The 14,869-nt window shown below is 39.6% G+C and overlaps 1 protein-coding gene across 1 annotated transcript; it reads right to left on the bottom strand.

The window, feature by feature from the left end:
- Positions 1-4,458: 4,458 nt before the first annotated feature.
- TMEM70 (transmembrane protein 70) lies at positions 4,459-12,885 on the bottom strand. The gene is made up of 3 exons (XM_019643617.1): positions 12,370-12,885; positions 11,162-11,267; positions 4,459-6,343 (listed from the first exon to the last, which is right to left on the bottom strand). The coding sequence occupies exons 1-3, from the start codon at positions 12,868-12,870 to the stop codon at positions 5,886-5,888; spliced, it is 1,065 nt and encodes a 354-aa protein (XP_019499162.1). The 5' UTR covers positions 12,871-12,885; the 3' UTR covers positions 4,459-5,885.
- Between the last annotated feature and the right edge of the window lie 1,984 nt (positions 12,886-14,869).

The raw sequence follows: 14,869 nt of genomic DNA, 5'->3' as shown, positions 1-14,869 counted from the left end.
GGTGCCAACTTGGGCCAGTGAAGCAACATCCTCCACAACTAGACTGAAGAACAAAAGGACAGCAACTTGTCTGTTCCCCTTCCCCCGATTCCCTAGCACTGTTCCCATCCCCCAATTCCCCAATTAAACAAAAAAATCTTTTAAAAAATTAATTAAAAAAATAAATAAATCCATGAGTCCATCATAATTTTTTAAAGTCTAATTAATCATCAAGGATGCTAGGAAACCAACTGTATTTTGAAAACTGGTAAATAAAAGGGAAAGAACAGAACACTTATCCTGACTTTCCTATAGAAACTGAACTACCGGTAACCAAATCATAGAAAGTGGCAAGTTCCCCTTGCCTTCACATACTCTTCCCTCTACTTTTAGAAGTATTTCAGCTATTGGGTCTTCAGAAAAGTCGTGACACATGTTTGCAGCAGATGGCACTAGTTCATTTTTGGAAGTACCAGAGTCATTCGCATCTATGTTATTGCTATGTCATTTGACAGCTGACAGTTCTAGCTTCATGCTAAAAAAAAAAAAATTGAGCCATTTGGTTGAGTTTTGGAGATTTTACAAATCGAAGATGGAAGACCAAACTGTGCATTTTTGCCATATTTTACTGTATTACTTCCATAAAGGGAAGAAAGTGTGTCAAGCTTGTGAAAAGCTGCATAAAGTTTACAGTGACGATGCTCTACAAGAACGTCAGTGCCAACAATGGTTCACAAAACTCCGTGCTGGTGATTTTGATCTCAATGACGATCCTCGGCCAGGGAGGCCCACCGAGGTTGATGACGACAAAATAAAGGCATTGATCAAGTCAAACCCACGTTACACGACACGAGCGATTGTATAAACATTCAACGTCCATCATTCAAGCGTTCACGACCACCTGAAGAAGCTGGGATACGTAAGCAAGCTCGTTATTTGGGTTCCGCATGAACTCAAAGAAGTTCATTTGATGGCACATATAAACATCTGCTATATGCTCATTAAACATGAGGAAACCAATCCTGTTTTGAAGCGACTGATAACTGGTGATGAGAAGTGGATTGTTTACAACAATGTGGTGTGCAAACGGTCTTGATCCCGACATGATGATTCGCCTCAAACGACATTGAAAGCAGACATTCATCAGAGGAAGGTTATGCTCTCAGTGTGGTGGGATTTTAAAGGTGTCATGTTTTTTGAGCTTCTACCAAGGAACCAAACAATTAATTTGAATGTGTACTGTTGGCAGTTGGACAGTTTGAATGAATCCATCATCCAGAAACGTCCAGAGCTTGTTAATTGTAAAGGAGTTGTGTTCTATCGCAACAACGCAGGACCACACACAAGTTTGATCACCCATCAAAAATTACTGGAGCTTGGGGCCGGCCGAGTGGCGCGATGGTTAAGAACTGGTTTGGGATGCCAGAGGGCCCCGGTTCGGATCCCACATATGAGGGCCAGTGACACTGCCCTCCACAGCTAAGATGCTGAACAACAGCTCAACCTGGAGCTGGGTTGCCGTGAGTCGCTGGCGACGGCGTAGGCTGCAGCCCCTGTGGCAGTGGGTTGCCATGGGCTACCGTGTGTAGCCAGCAGCCAGCGTGAGCGGCCAGCAGCCGCAGTGAGCGGCCGTCCAGAAGCCGGCGACTGATCTGCCTCTCCCGGAAAGAGCGCAATGATGGTGCCAACTTGGGCCAGTGAAGCGACGTCCTCCACAACTAGACTGAAGAACAAAACGACAGCAACTTGTCTGTTCCCCTTCCCCCAGTTCCCCAGCATTGTTCCCATCCCCCAATTCCCCAATAAAATCTTTTAAAAAAAAATTACTGGAGCTTGGATGGGATGTGTTGCCACACACCATACTCGCCTAACCTTGCGCCGTCAGACTTCCACTTGTTTCGCTCTCTTCAAAACTCCTTGCGTGGTATAACATTCAATTCAGGTGAGGCTATAAATCAGCACCTTGTTCACTTTTTCGCAAATAAAGACAGGTCTTTCTCTGAATGAGGAATTATGAAGCTCACTGAAAGATGGCACAAGATTTTTGAACAAAACGGGCAATATATCATTGATTGATCTTTGTTCTTTATATAAATAAATGGCATTTGAAAAACATAGACAACGTATGTCATGACTTTTCCAAAGACACAATATTCATGAAAAAGGACTAATAGGATGTAACCATTTTGCAATCCCTAAGGAATTAGTGAACTTAGGTGTTGAGCATCAATGGTTGCTAATATCACAGAGACAAGAAGAGGACATCGTGTGCCTCTTAACACTGAGGCAGCCGGCCTCCAGGATGACTCCGGTGATGCTTACTTCTTAGTAGGCAAATCCTGTGTCATCCTCTCCAACAGTGAGTAAGGCTGTGTAACTGATGAAATATTGCACGATGATCATGTATGACTTCCAAGGTAGTTCATAAAAGGTATTGTGGGGCCAGCCGAGCAGCTCAGTTGGTTAAGAGTGTGAGTTTTGAGCAACAGGGTCGCCAGTTCGATTCCCACATGGGCCAGCGAGCTGCGCCCGAGCCGAGCTGCCGCTTAGCTGCCAACAGGTGGCAGGATGGCTCAGCTGGTGAGAGCACATGCTCCTAACAACAAGGTTGCTGGTTCCACTCCTGCATGGGATGGTGGGCTACGCCCACCCACAACTAAGACTGAACACGGCACCTTGAGGAGTGGCTGTGGGCGGCCGGATGGCGACTGGACTTGGAGCTGAGCTAGCTGTGCCCGAAGATTGAAGGACAACAACTTGGTTGTCCCCCTTCCCCAATTCCCCAACACTGTTCCCCCTCCCCAATTCTCCAATAAAATCTTAGAAAAATAAATAAAAAAGGTATTGTGGCTTCCATCTTGCTCTCCTGGGTCGATTGCTCCAGGGGAAGCAAATAGCCCTAAAGAGAGATCCATGTGGTGAGAAATTGAGACCTCCTGCCAGAAAGCCAGCACCAATTTGTCAGTCATGTGGGAGCCATCTAGGAAGCAGTTCCTTCCGCCCAAGTTCAGCCTTCAGATGACAGCAGCACCAGCTCTCTCAACTGCAACCTCAGGAGACACCTGAGTCAGGACCATTCAGCTAAGTCACTCTCAAATACCTGACCAACAGACACTGTGCAATATTATACATGTTTGTTGTTGTTTTAGACCTTTTAAGTTTTAGGGGCAACTGGTTATACAGTATATAATCAAACAGCATAATCCATGAGTTAGTCTTGTCCAAAATAATCAAACCTCAATCTGATGAAGTCCCAAGTCCAACTCTCAATTTGTAGGAAATATGGAAGACAAAGAAACAGGGATACAATCAGAAAATCTAGACCATGAAAACACATAGAGGATGAACAAATCAGTTTCTTCAACACATAATTTGCAAGAAGGAAAAAAAGTGAAAAATGAAGGAGGGGGTCCATAATTTTAAGTCTTAAGACATTTCACAAATTGGTGTGACTAGGGTGTGAACTTTACTTAGATCTTAACCCCCCAAAATGTGGGGGGAAATTATAAAACAGTTGAATATTTGAACAAAATATCAACAGAATACTTGATAACACTGGGGGGGAGGCGGTTTAGTTATTATAATGGTAAGTAGTTAATGTCTTATTTAAGTCCTTACTTTGTAGTTATGAAATTAAATATTTAAGAAAGAAATGTTATGATATCTGAGATTTGCTTCCAAATAAAAGTAGAGGGCAAGTGGTTGGGGTCTAGATGAAATAATATTGACCACAAACTGGTTATGTTAGCTCATTGTACTCTTACCCTTTGAATGTTTGGAATTCTCAATGAAAAGCAACAATGAAAGTACAAGTGCTTGAAAAAAATCAGAATGCAATTTTAACAATTGTTTCCTAGCTAAGGCTTTCATTCGTATCTAATGGCCATTTTGTTACTTTTGCTTCCAAAGCTGAAGTCTTTCAGTATAATAAATTCTACATTGAGGAAAAGGGTTATTTTATTGTCTAAGGGCGTATTCTCTGCTGTAACCCAGATGTCGGCCAGGGTCACCCTGCCTTTTGAGACTCAGAAGTGACTCAATGTCTGTCCCATACACAGCGCGAGATTCATCACCGTTCCGATCTTTTCAACATCACTCTGCCTGGGGTGAGGGTAGAGAAGCGGCATGGACAGATGTGCCTGCATGTCTCTCCTTACTTTGACCTGAGTTGTTCCTGTTGACTTATTTTGGTGATGAGTCCTCATGTTATTGATATATCGATATATGCATATTATCTTATGCATGCTGATTCTTTTCTGCATCTTGGTCTCACTCCACCATGCCCGAGAAGTCCTTTTTCTCACTTTGTCTTTTAAGTCTTATTTCTTCTCCCTTAAACAACCAAGTTGTCTTCTGAAGAATTATTCTGATACTAATTAAAAACAGGTTTTTCACTCCGTTACACAGGCAACAAAAAGGTCACACGGACACAGGACATTTAAAAAGAGGTATAATGTACTCAAAACAAGTTATAAGGAACAGGAAGGACCCTTAGAAGAAAACTTTAAAATGTTAACAATGCTGTGTGTTTTTAGGAGTGAAATTAGGAGTGATTTTTTTCTTGCTTCTACTTTCAAATATTTGATAATCAGCAATTTGATGGCATAATTTTCTATAGAAAGATATAAATCACATTCACTGCTAAGACAGCAACAGACAGAGATAGATAGATAGATAAATAGATAGATAGATATTTTCTAGGTAACATAGGACAGAGAAAGGCAGGCAAAGGCCCAATTGGAGACGGAGATGGTACGAGCCTGCTCATCTTTCTACGACCTGGAGACGGCCCTCTGCCAGGCAAGTTCGCTGATGCAAGAGAAGGCGGGCTCTAGGTCTCACAGAACTTTCCTACATCGCCTCCTATAAGCTTTTAACAGCTTGACTTGAATGATCCTTCCCTATGAACTAGTGATGCCCTTATTGTTTCCCCACCAAGCTTCCTTACACACAGGCGAGCTGTAAAAATTAGATTTACCACCGTGGCAGGTGAAAAAAGATATTAGGCAGCTCCATACAGACTGTTTCCCTAACTGTGACTCTGGCAACTAGCATAGTATCTATACTAGTTGGTACTAGCTAGTTGGCACACGCTACATGCTGAATAAGTATCTACTGATCTAAACAGCGTGGTTTGAGGTCTTTTGCTCCTGGCTGAAAATCCTTCACAGGAACCAACTTCCATTTTACAATTACAGGTAAAAATCTTAAAATGCCAATACTTGATAACGTTAGCAAAGAGATTGCTTTTTTAGAAAAGGTACTGTCCGCCTATTTAGTACATGTGATTTTCCTGATGAGTGCACCAAGTGGGACTCTACATGATGACAAATGGGACCATAGAACACTACTTAAGTCACCATTTTCCCATCGCTAACCACACTCGACTACAACCCTGCCAGAAAACCTAGGCAACCACCTTCAGCCACCTGAGTTCAGAACCAAAAAAAAAAAAAGCAGATTAACAGTTTTTCATAATTTATGAATTTTTAAAACTAGAGTTTTTAATGTGAGAAAGGTAGTATCTATACACTTAGAAAAATACAAATACAAAGGAAAAATACTTCCCATTTGCTTCTGACACCTGATCCCCAGCAGAGAGTCAACTACACTTATTAATTTTCCATGCATAGGCCAGCAAGTACATGAGTTTTCACACCGTTTTTAAAACACAAATGGTGCAATATTACATGTTTTGTTTTTCAAACATAGTTATTTTATTGTATAGGAACATAATTCTCTGAATAGGAACATAATTCTCTAAAAATTAATTCCAAGTTCTGTTTGCTACAGTTTCAAATTATTTTTAACAATCAGTCACTAACAGAAAATAAAAATAAAGGAGATCTTATTATTATACATCAGAATATAAATCACATTTAAGCACCAACATAAAAACAAAAAATTCATTTCTCATCTTTAACCTGTTTCTTGTCACTGGTTTCTTCCATCTCGAAAGTGAACGGTTTGTCGTAACCCATTAGATGGTCATAGTCTTCAGGGTTTGGAAAGAGACCTGGATTAACTAACAATGATTTCGTTTTAGCATAAAATGTGGTAAACACGTGTGTGCTGTTTGGAATCTTCACATCATTCTGGTGAAACACTGTGCTCGTCTCTGAAAGCACCACATTGTAAGTAATGGCCTTATAAGTGTCTGTTGTGGCCTCATGGTACAACCGAATGACATAGCCTTTTGTAATAAAGTGGAGCAGTGCTGGAGTGATCAATGTAAAGCATCCTATGACGCCGTAAAATAAGATCTGTAAAGGCAGACTTCCAAATATGATATTATTTTGTGCAAAAATGTATGGCAGAAATGCAAGGCTGATCAAACTTGTTGAATAAGAGAAACATTTCACACCTAAATAGGAAAACAAAATGGGAGAGGATTAATACTCTTACATTTTATACAAGAATCATCCTATCCAATTAATTCTTCCACCTTTCTTCTTACTTTATCATCATCAAAACAAGAAAATCAAAACACATATAAAGTGTTACAGCATTCCAGGCTGTTTCAAACACTTCACATATTTTATTCATGAAAACTACAGAAAGCCCTATGACATACTGGGTTGTTGGAAAAGTCATGACGAATTTTTGCAATGAAAAACACAGAAAAAATACGTCGTGACTTTTCCGACAACCCAATAGATGCTAATTATTATGAGGTAATTTACGAGATGAGAAAAATGAGGGACTTGCTCGATGTCACAAAGCTCTCCAGTGACAGTGCTGGGATTCAGGCAATCTGACTCCAGAGTCCAAGCCGTTGGCCACTGCACTGCATGCACCAACTCTCCAAATGAAAAACCCACTTTAGGGTTCCCGGGCCTCTACCCACCTCAGTTCCCTAATAACAGATGTAATATTACTCAACGGTCCTTATGAACCCTTACAAAAACTAATTCAGGCAGTTTAATTCAAATAAAATTCTATTAACAAGCACTTCTACCTATCTAACATAAAATCTTCAAATATGGAGCTAACTTGATCAAGCTAAGTGCCCAAGATTAAAACAACAAAACACCAAAAAAATAACACCAGTAGTTAAGAAATATATGGGAAAGGTATTCAACTTCTTTACCAAGGAAAGACATTCAACTTAAAACAATAAGATATTTTTACCTATCATATTAGAAAGATTAAAAGTCAATGACTTCTGAACTGTATACTTAAAAATGGTTAAAATGGTAAAGTTTATGTTAAGTACATTTTACCACAATAAGTAAATAAATGACTTTAAATGTAAATTTCTCTTAGTTTGAATGTATAATTTTAATACGATCCCAATACAAATACCATCTGTTTGGAAAATAGACAATTTGAGATCTTAGACAAGTTGATTATAAAGTTAATTTGGAAAAACTAAAGAAGCAAAAATAAAAAGTAGGGGGGTGTTAGATACTAAGACATCAGACTCTATAATTAAAATAGTGTGGTACTGGGGCACAAATAAACAGGCAGATCATGGAACAAAATGGAAAATCTAGAAATAAACCTAACTCTATATGAAAATTTAGTATAGAATAAAGATATTATCTAAATAAGTGGACCACGTTGTGTTGGGACAACTAGATGGCCATGCAGAAAAAGTTAAATTTAATCCATCCCTCATACCATAGGCCAGGAAAATGCCAAGTAATCCAGAGATTTAAATGTAAAAGATAAAATCATAGAAATATAAGAAGAAAACAGCCGTGAAGTCCTTTATAACCTGAGATAGGAGAGCTTTTCTAATTATGACTCAAAACACTGAAGCAATCAGGGGGAAAGACTGATAAATCTAATTACATTAAAATGTACATAAACATGAGCACCATAAAAGAAAGTGAAGACAGAAATGAGAAAAATATTTGCAACTTATATCACAAAGGGTGAATAGCAGCAATATATAAAAGGTTTCTAGTATACGAGGAAAAAAAACACAACCCTATACACAAACATCCATGAACTATAAGCAGACAGTTCACTGAAATAAAAATGCACGAGGTCCTTCAACAGATGAAATGATGCTAAACCTCCATCATATGAAACACAATACATACAAAGCAGAGTGAGATACTGGTTTTCCCCAAATTGGCAAAACACAAGTTTGCCAGCATACTCTGCTGGTGAGGCTGTAACAAAGCAGACACTCACACATTGCTGTTGGTTGAAGGCTGTTATCTTGCATCAGTAATTTAAAAATAATTCCTTCCTTCCTCCCACTGGTAGTTGCTATGACACTGGTACACAGGGCATACAATGGAGACCAAGTTGCCTCCTATATAAAAGCCTCCTCAGTCCTTTCCAGCTACCTTTTCCCCCATTACTTCTGTCATATTGTAGTGGGTTGTAGAACGTCCCCCAAATATTCATGTCCACCCAGACCTCAGAATGTGAACTTATTTGGAAATAGGGTCTGTGCAGGCAATTAAAAATTGAGATGAGATCACACTGGATTAGGGTGAGTCCTGAATTCAATGACAGTGTCCTTATAAGGACAGAACAGGACAGAGACAGAAGGCCTGTGAAGCAGTTATGCAGCTACAAGCCAAGGAGCACAAAGAAGCTGGAAGAATTCTTCCCTGGAGCCTTCAGACAGCATGGCCCTACCAACATCTGGATTTCAGACCTGTAACCTTCAGAACTGGGAGAATAAACTTCTGTTGCTTTAAGCCACCAAGTTTGTGGAAATTTATTATGAGAAGCCTAGGAAACTAATACACACATACACTTTATGTTGCCTGGATTGAAGTAATCACTATTTTTTTTTTATTGTGAAATAAACATTTGTTTTAAATTAGTTTCAGCTGTACAACACAGTGCACTAGTTATACTTTTTACCCAAGTGACAACTCCCGTCCCCCAATCAGCGGCCCCACTCCCCCCCCATATCATACATATCTATTACAATTCCCTTGACTCCACTCTCACACTATATACTCCACATCCCGTGTCTCTCTCTCTCTCTCTCTCTCTCTCTCTATGTATATATATATTCACTTATAGTTGACATACAATATTACACAACATCAGCTTCAGGTGTACAGTGCAGTGATCAAGCCTCTACCCCATCCATGATGTGGTCTCCCTAGCAAGACATGTAACCATCTGACACCCTACAAAATATTTACAACATTATTAATTATATTCCTCGAACTGTCTTTCATGTCCCTGTGGCAATGCTGTAGTTACGTATTTATGCTGTCTAATCCCTTCCCCTTCTCCCTCATCCCCACCCCCTTCCAACTAGCAACCATCAGTTGTTCCTCTGTATCTCTGAGACTATCTGTTTACGTTGCTTGTTTATTCAGTTCTTTAGATTCCACATATAAGTGAAATCATATGGTATTTGTCTTTCTCTGACTGACTTATTTCACTTAGCATGATGTTCTCTAGATCCATCCATATCGTTGCAAATGGTACGATTTCCTTCTTCTTTATAGCTGAGTAATACTCCATTGTGTAAATGTACCATAGTTTCTTAATCCAGTCGTGTACCGATGGGCATTTCGGTTGTTTCCAAGTCTTGGCTATTGAGTAATCACTATTTTTAAAACATATTTTAGGCTTTCCCATCTTTCTGGCTTTGCTCATACTACTTCCGTGCCTGGGATGCCCTTCTTGCACATCTCTTCATGTTCAGCTTCTACTCATCTTAAAATGAGAAAACTATGACATCAGCAATTATGTGTTGCTGAATTAACAAGAACTGCCAACTAAAAGGCCCTTCAAATGTCTTTAAACCAGGACCCATTTGGTTTTTAAAGAACGTCCAGGAAAGGTACCTCTGTATCTTACTGTCTTTCACTCGGTTTTACATAGAAAAAATGTTTCTCCTGCAGTTTCTACATAGAAAAAATATTAATCCCTGATAAGTATACAAGGTGACTTTCTCTTATAATATTGAAGGAAATCAAGCATTAAATTCCTCTACAAGTTACAATTCTTGAACCTTGACTATCATGGACAGCTATGTCCCTCCACAAATATTACATCCTACCGACACCAAAACCAATTCGTATTTATATTCTCTCCTTTCCAGAATGTTGTCAAGTGGGAACATGAAATAATTGATAAGCGTTCCCTGCATTTGAAGGAACAGTATGTGTTCAAAAGGAAGGTACCATGGGAGTCACTGTTAACACATCTTGATGGTATCAATCCAGGTAGCCCAGGCCAGAGATGGGACACAGGCTGAATGGCCTACTGCACTGACTTCTGAAGAAATTTCTAACCACCCAGAACTGATTACTCCAGTAACTTCAGAACTCTACTCAAAGTGATTATAATCAGTCCTTATTCTTAAAAAGTTTTAAATAGCTAAAATTGTACTTTAAACATACTCGATTTCAATGTCACACACTTGAGAACTTACAGATTTTCAGAGTAAATTTTAGATGATCGATAGATACTAATATAATGAAAAACAGAAATGCAAATATGGGTGCTGAAATCTTGTGGCCAACTTGGCTATAAAGTAATCCTCCATATATTTCATGTCATATATTGTTTTAAAGATTATTATAATGAAATACATCCCTACGAACTTACACAAATCACATAAGTAAGTTTTTCTGACCCTTCCCTGCAAAATTGTTCCATACTAAGTCCTAAATTGTGACTTAAGGAAAGAACTTGAAACTTGTAGCTATCCAGTACACTCTTTTCCTTCTCCATAACCAGGAAAAGCCACTAAATAAACACATTTGTTGAAAATTCTAAGATGACCTGAAAAATAAAAACTTAATATATTTTTGAATTATGAAAATATTACATGCTCATTTTAATTGCCAAATTTAACAATATATGAAGTAAATGTCTATTTCCTCAAAATAACTTCTAAGAGGTATTCTTCCATATTTTTCTCTGTATATTCAATCATTACTCAAATATACTCCTTCTGTTGTTTTATTTTGGTGTTAAACATCCCAAGAAGTGACCAAGGGGAGAAAGCTTTAATACCAAGCCATAAAAATCACAAAGTCATAAGTCTTCAAAAATCTTTAAATCTAAAAACGCAAAGGTCTCAACCTCTAAATCTTTTATCAACAGGAAGGACACAAGAAAAAAATTATCTAATTTTTCCTTGTCTTGTAATTAAGAGGTGCTAAAATAATACGTAACATAAGCCAAGAACATAGTTTACAATTAAAAGGGAAAGCAAGGAAATACCCTATTTCTGAATACCCACCAAATACTGTCCGGGCCAGATTCCCAGTATAAATCAGCCTTCCATCTTCTGATTTTTCAACTTGTGTACGTAAGCATCGAACACATCCTTCCCAACAAACAGGTATCTATTGAAACAGAGACCATTATAAAGTACATCATAAACTGCACTTTAAACGAACTTTTAAATTAAAAAGAAATTTTTTTAAGACAATGAAAAGAGAACTTGTCACACGAGGTCATTTAAGGGATTCTCCCAAATAATCTAGAACTAAAAAAAAAACAAAAAAGAAAACCCCACACTGGCTAATAAAATGACTCTCCTTAATTTCAGTCACAAGCAGACACTGCCAAGTTGCAGTTTGAAGGCCTATGTTTGCATCCCAGCTCCAAGCTCTTTAGATAATAAAAGTGGGACCTTGTACATGTAAAGAGTTTAGTGGGATAGGTTTCTTTTATTCCACTCTTAATGAGAACATTGCTTTCATCTGATTGTCCAAGATTTAAATGCATTCGCTTTTTAAAAAATTAATTTTAATACAATAATGTAAGTAAACACTGCAAATTTAGATTGTTTAAAATCCAGACCGTTTTTTGCATTTCTAAAATACTTATCCTATAGCTAGTATAAAAATTAAATTAAAAAAAAAGTCACTCTTTCTTTAAAGACCTTGTATCCATCCCTGTGCATCCCTTATTCCTCTTAAAAATATTTTAGTTGAAATCCTAGATCAAATTTCACAGGAACAAGAGAGTCCCCTGAACGTCTGAAAGTGAATTTCACAGCACACACTTCAAAAGCCAAAAGGCGTAACTAATTCCTTTATGCTGAAATTCAATTAGACGCCAATTCCTACATTAGGCACTTCTCTCAAATTTCAACTGTTTGCTAATCCTGATACTGTAGAGGGCAAGATTAGGAGACTATTTATTTAGATTAAAATGAGAGGATTAACGTCTCCATTCCCTTTTTTCCAGGGGCAAAGGAACTCCTAAAAAGAGAATCAATTCAAAGCGAGGTTATCCAAGGTCTTTCCGTTCGGTCTCCAGGTGGTGCATCTACTTTGGAGGCCGAGGCCTGCTGCTCCTGCGAGGCTGGCAGAGGCCTCTTTCCGCACTAGAGCCACCCGGAGGCGCCGGGAAAATCTGTCGGAGAGCGGGACTCCCCGGGCCGGTCGCATGTCCCCACCGCCACCCTTTCTCGGATCCGCAAGGCCACCGACTGCCGACCTGCGTTCGCACGAGACGCGGGAGAAGCGGCGCGGCTCCCCGGAGTCCCGCGCTCCCGCCGCCGACTGGCCCCGAAGAGCCGCTGCAGAAGGTCGCCGGCGAGACAGCCGCCCTGGCGCCCCGGAGCGCGGTGACCGCCCACGGCACCGCCCTCTTCCCGCCGAGCCGCAGTCCGGCCGCCCACCGGCCGCCAGCAGCCAGAAGCAGCATCCCACGCGTGAGGCACGGCGGTGGACAGCGCTGCAGGACCCCGGCCTGGACTAGCCCCCGCACGCCCCGCCCCCTAGAAGCCCGCCGGGCCCGATTGGTCGCTGCACGTACGCGGAATAAGTGGCCCGCCTGCAACCTGCCTCGCCACGTGCGTGTTCCCAGCGGGCGGAGCTCTGAACTGGGTACACCGACCCCCTGATCCCGAAATCCGCAAACACCTTGCCCGCGGCTTGCACGTCCCGAAGTTTGGCGGTCTGCCTGACAGTGTGCAAGGACGGAGGGCAGGGCCATACGCGAAGAACAAAGCTTGGAAGCCAGGGTTAAATCTATCATTGTCGTGGTCATTTTCTAGGCCCCCAAAAGTATTTACTTTGCGGGAAATGATTCTAGCCTATTGGCACAGAGGAATCATACTTCATACGATTTGAACAACAATGAATGGTAATGCAACCATTGAGTTGATAGAAAAGAAATGGAACTCATTCATATAATGTTGATACTTGTTAAATTTGTCTTGGGTAATCATTCACATCCATGTACGCACTTGTTCACTACTTGTTAAAGTGGTATTAAGTTTACTGCCAGGACTGACTTAGGAGCAGAGGATACAAAGATACTGCATAAAAGTGGGAATCCACAGTGCTCACAGTGGAGGAAACACCTAAAACTAAGCTTAAATATAATGCTGCAGTGTAATTGAAACATACCAATTTACAAAATGCTACAGAAGCCCAAAAGAGCGTGATTATTTGGCGTCAATGTCTAAAGGCTTCAGATTCAACTGAGTTTTAAAGGATGTGCATCCAACTAGTAGGGACGCACTTTTGTTTACTACTGGAGAACTGTGATTTTGACTCCACATGTTATTTGCATAGGAGAGGAACAAACTAACGATCTAAAATAGTATCACCTTGACAACTCCAAATCCTGTCTATTTTTCCCTGGGTATCCAGGATAAAATTATGCCACTTCTTTATAAAAAACATCATAGTCTGAAAGTTATCTTCCATTTACATTTTTAAAACTCTTTGTAATTCAAGCTACGACATCAATTATCCATGATTTTAATGATACATATTGAAATTTTTCTGTTCATATAGTGTTTTTCTTTAATATGGTTAAAAAGATAAATTAAGACATACCAAAAAAATGAGTTTATTTGATAAAAAATGTATTCAAATCAGGCAGCACAGCGGCAAACTGAAAGTAGTGAGGAGGGATCAACTAACAGGAGCTAGGGGCAAGGTTTTTATAAAGATGCACAGGCAACACAAGGAAATTATTTGATTGGCTGTAACTGAATCGGGGGCATTATTTGGCAAAACCTAGTTGGCTGTTTGTAATTGGTTGTTCTTCTTACCCTTGATGCACTCACAGGAATTGACTCTGAGGTTTTGGGTTGCTTACTAGACTACCAAGTATCTCAGCCTAATGGCCTTCTCAGTCTTCCAGCCTTCTCATTTGATGACTTCAACAGTGATGTTTCGGGTTTAATTTGTTCTAGGACCCACTTGTCATCTTTCTGGCAGTCCAGGGTATCTATTGAGCTCTCCTCCGACCCAGTATTTCAAGTGAATCCATTTTTTTCCTATCAGCCTTCTTCACATCTGTACATAGTAACTGGAAATATGAGGGTGTGGATGATCTTGGCCTTGGTCTCTAAATGACACATCTTTGTTCTTGGTGACCTTTCCTAATTCTTCCATTGCTGTCCTGAGTCAGCCTTTTCTTGATTTCTTGGCTGTAGTCTCCACTTGAATTGATTACTGAATGAAGGTAAACAAAATCTTTAACAATTTCAGTATCTTCACTGCCTATGTTTAAGTTGCGTATTTCTTCTGTAGTCATGATTTGTGTCTTCTTGATGTTCAAATGCAGTTTGAACATTTTCTCCTTGCACTTTCATCAGAAGTCATTTCAAATCATTGCTATGTTTTGCCAAGTGTCACCTGCATATCTTAAGTTACTTCTTTTTTTACTTCTCCTTCCTGAGTCTAGCCCAGTTTTTGGTATATGTTATGTATACAGCTTAAACAAATAGGGAGATAAAATGCACCTTTGTCTATAGGAAACCATTCTGTCTCTCCTTATTCTGTCCTGACAGTGGCTTCCTGTGCAGAATACAGGCTACACATTGAGTCAATCAAGTGCGTGACCTATGTAAAAGTGCATGGAAAAAACAAACTTACCTGGAGTTTTTGCATTTTTTATAGTTAGCATGTATTATATTGATTACATAAATAAATAAAAATTTAAAATAAAGTTAAATTTTGCACACACACAAAAAAGT

The sequence above is a fragment of the Hipposideros armiger genome, unplaced genomic scaffold (genome assembly GCF_001890085.2).
Source record: "Hipposideros armiger isolate ML-2016 unplaced genomic scaffold, ASM189008v1 scaffold_80, whole genome shotgun sequence".
In the NCBI taxonomy this organism is placed as follows: Eukaryota; Metazoa; Chordata; class Mammalia; order Chiroptera; family Hipposideridae; genus Hipposideros; species Hipposideros armiger.
The sequence above is the reverse complement of the archived record's forward strand: the minus strand, read 5'-3'. Positions and strand labels throughout refer to the sequence as shown.

Coding starts and splice junctions, on each gene's coding strand:
- TMEM70 (XM_019643617.1), bottom strand. CDS start 12,870: ATGGCCCTGCCCTCCGTCCTTGCACACTGTCAGGCAGACCGCCAAACT. Junction 11,268..12,369: donor CGCGTCTCGTGCGAACGCAG/GTCGGCAGTCGG, acceptor CTGTTTCAATAG/ATACCTGTTTGTTGGGAAGG. Junction 6,344..11,161: donor TCTGGCCCGGACAGTATTTG/GTGGGTATTCAG, acceptor TTTCCTATTTAG/GTGTGAAATGTTTCTCTTAT.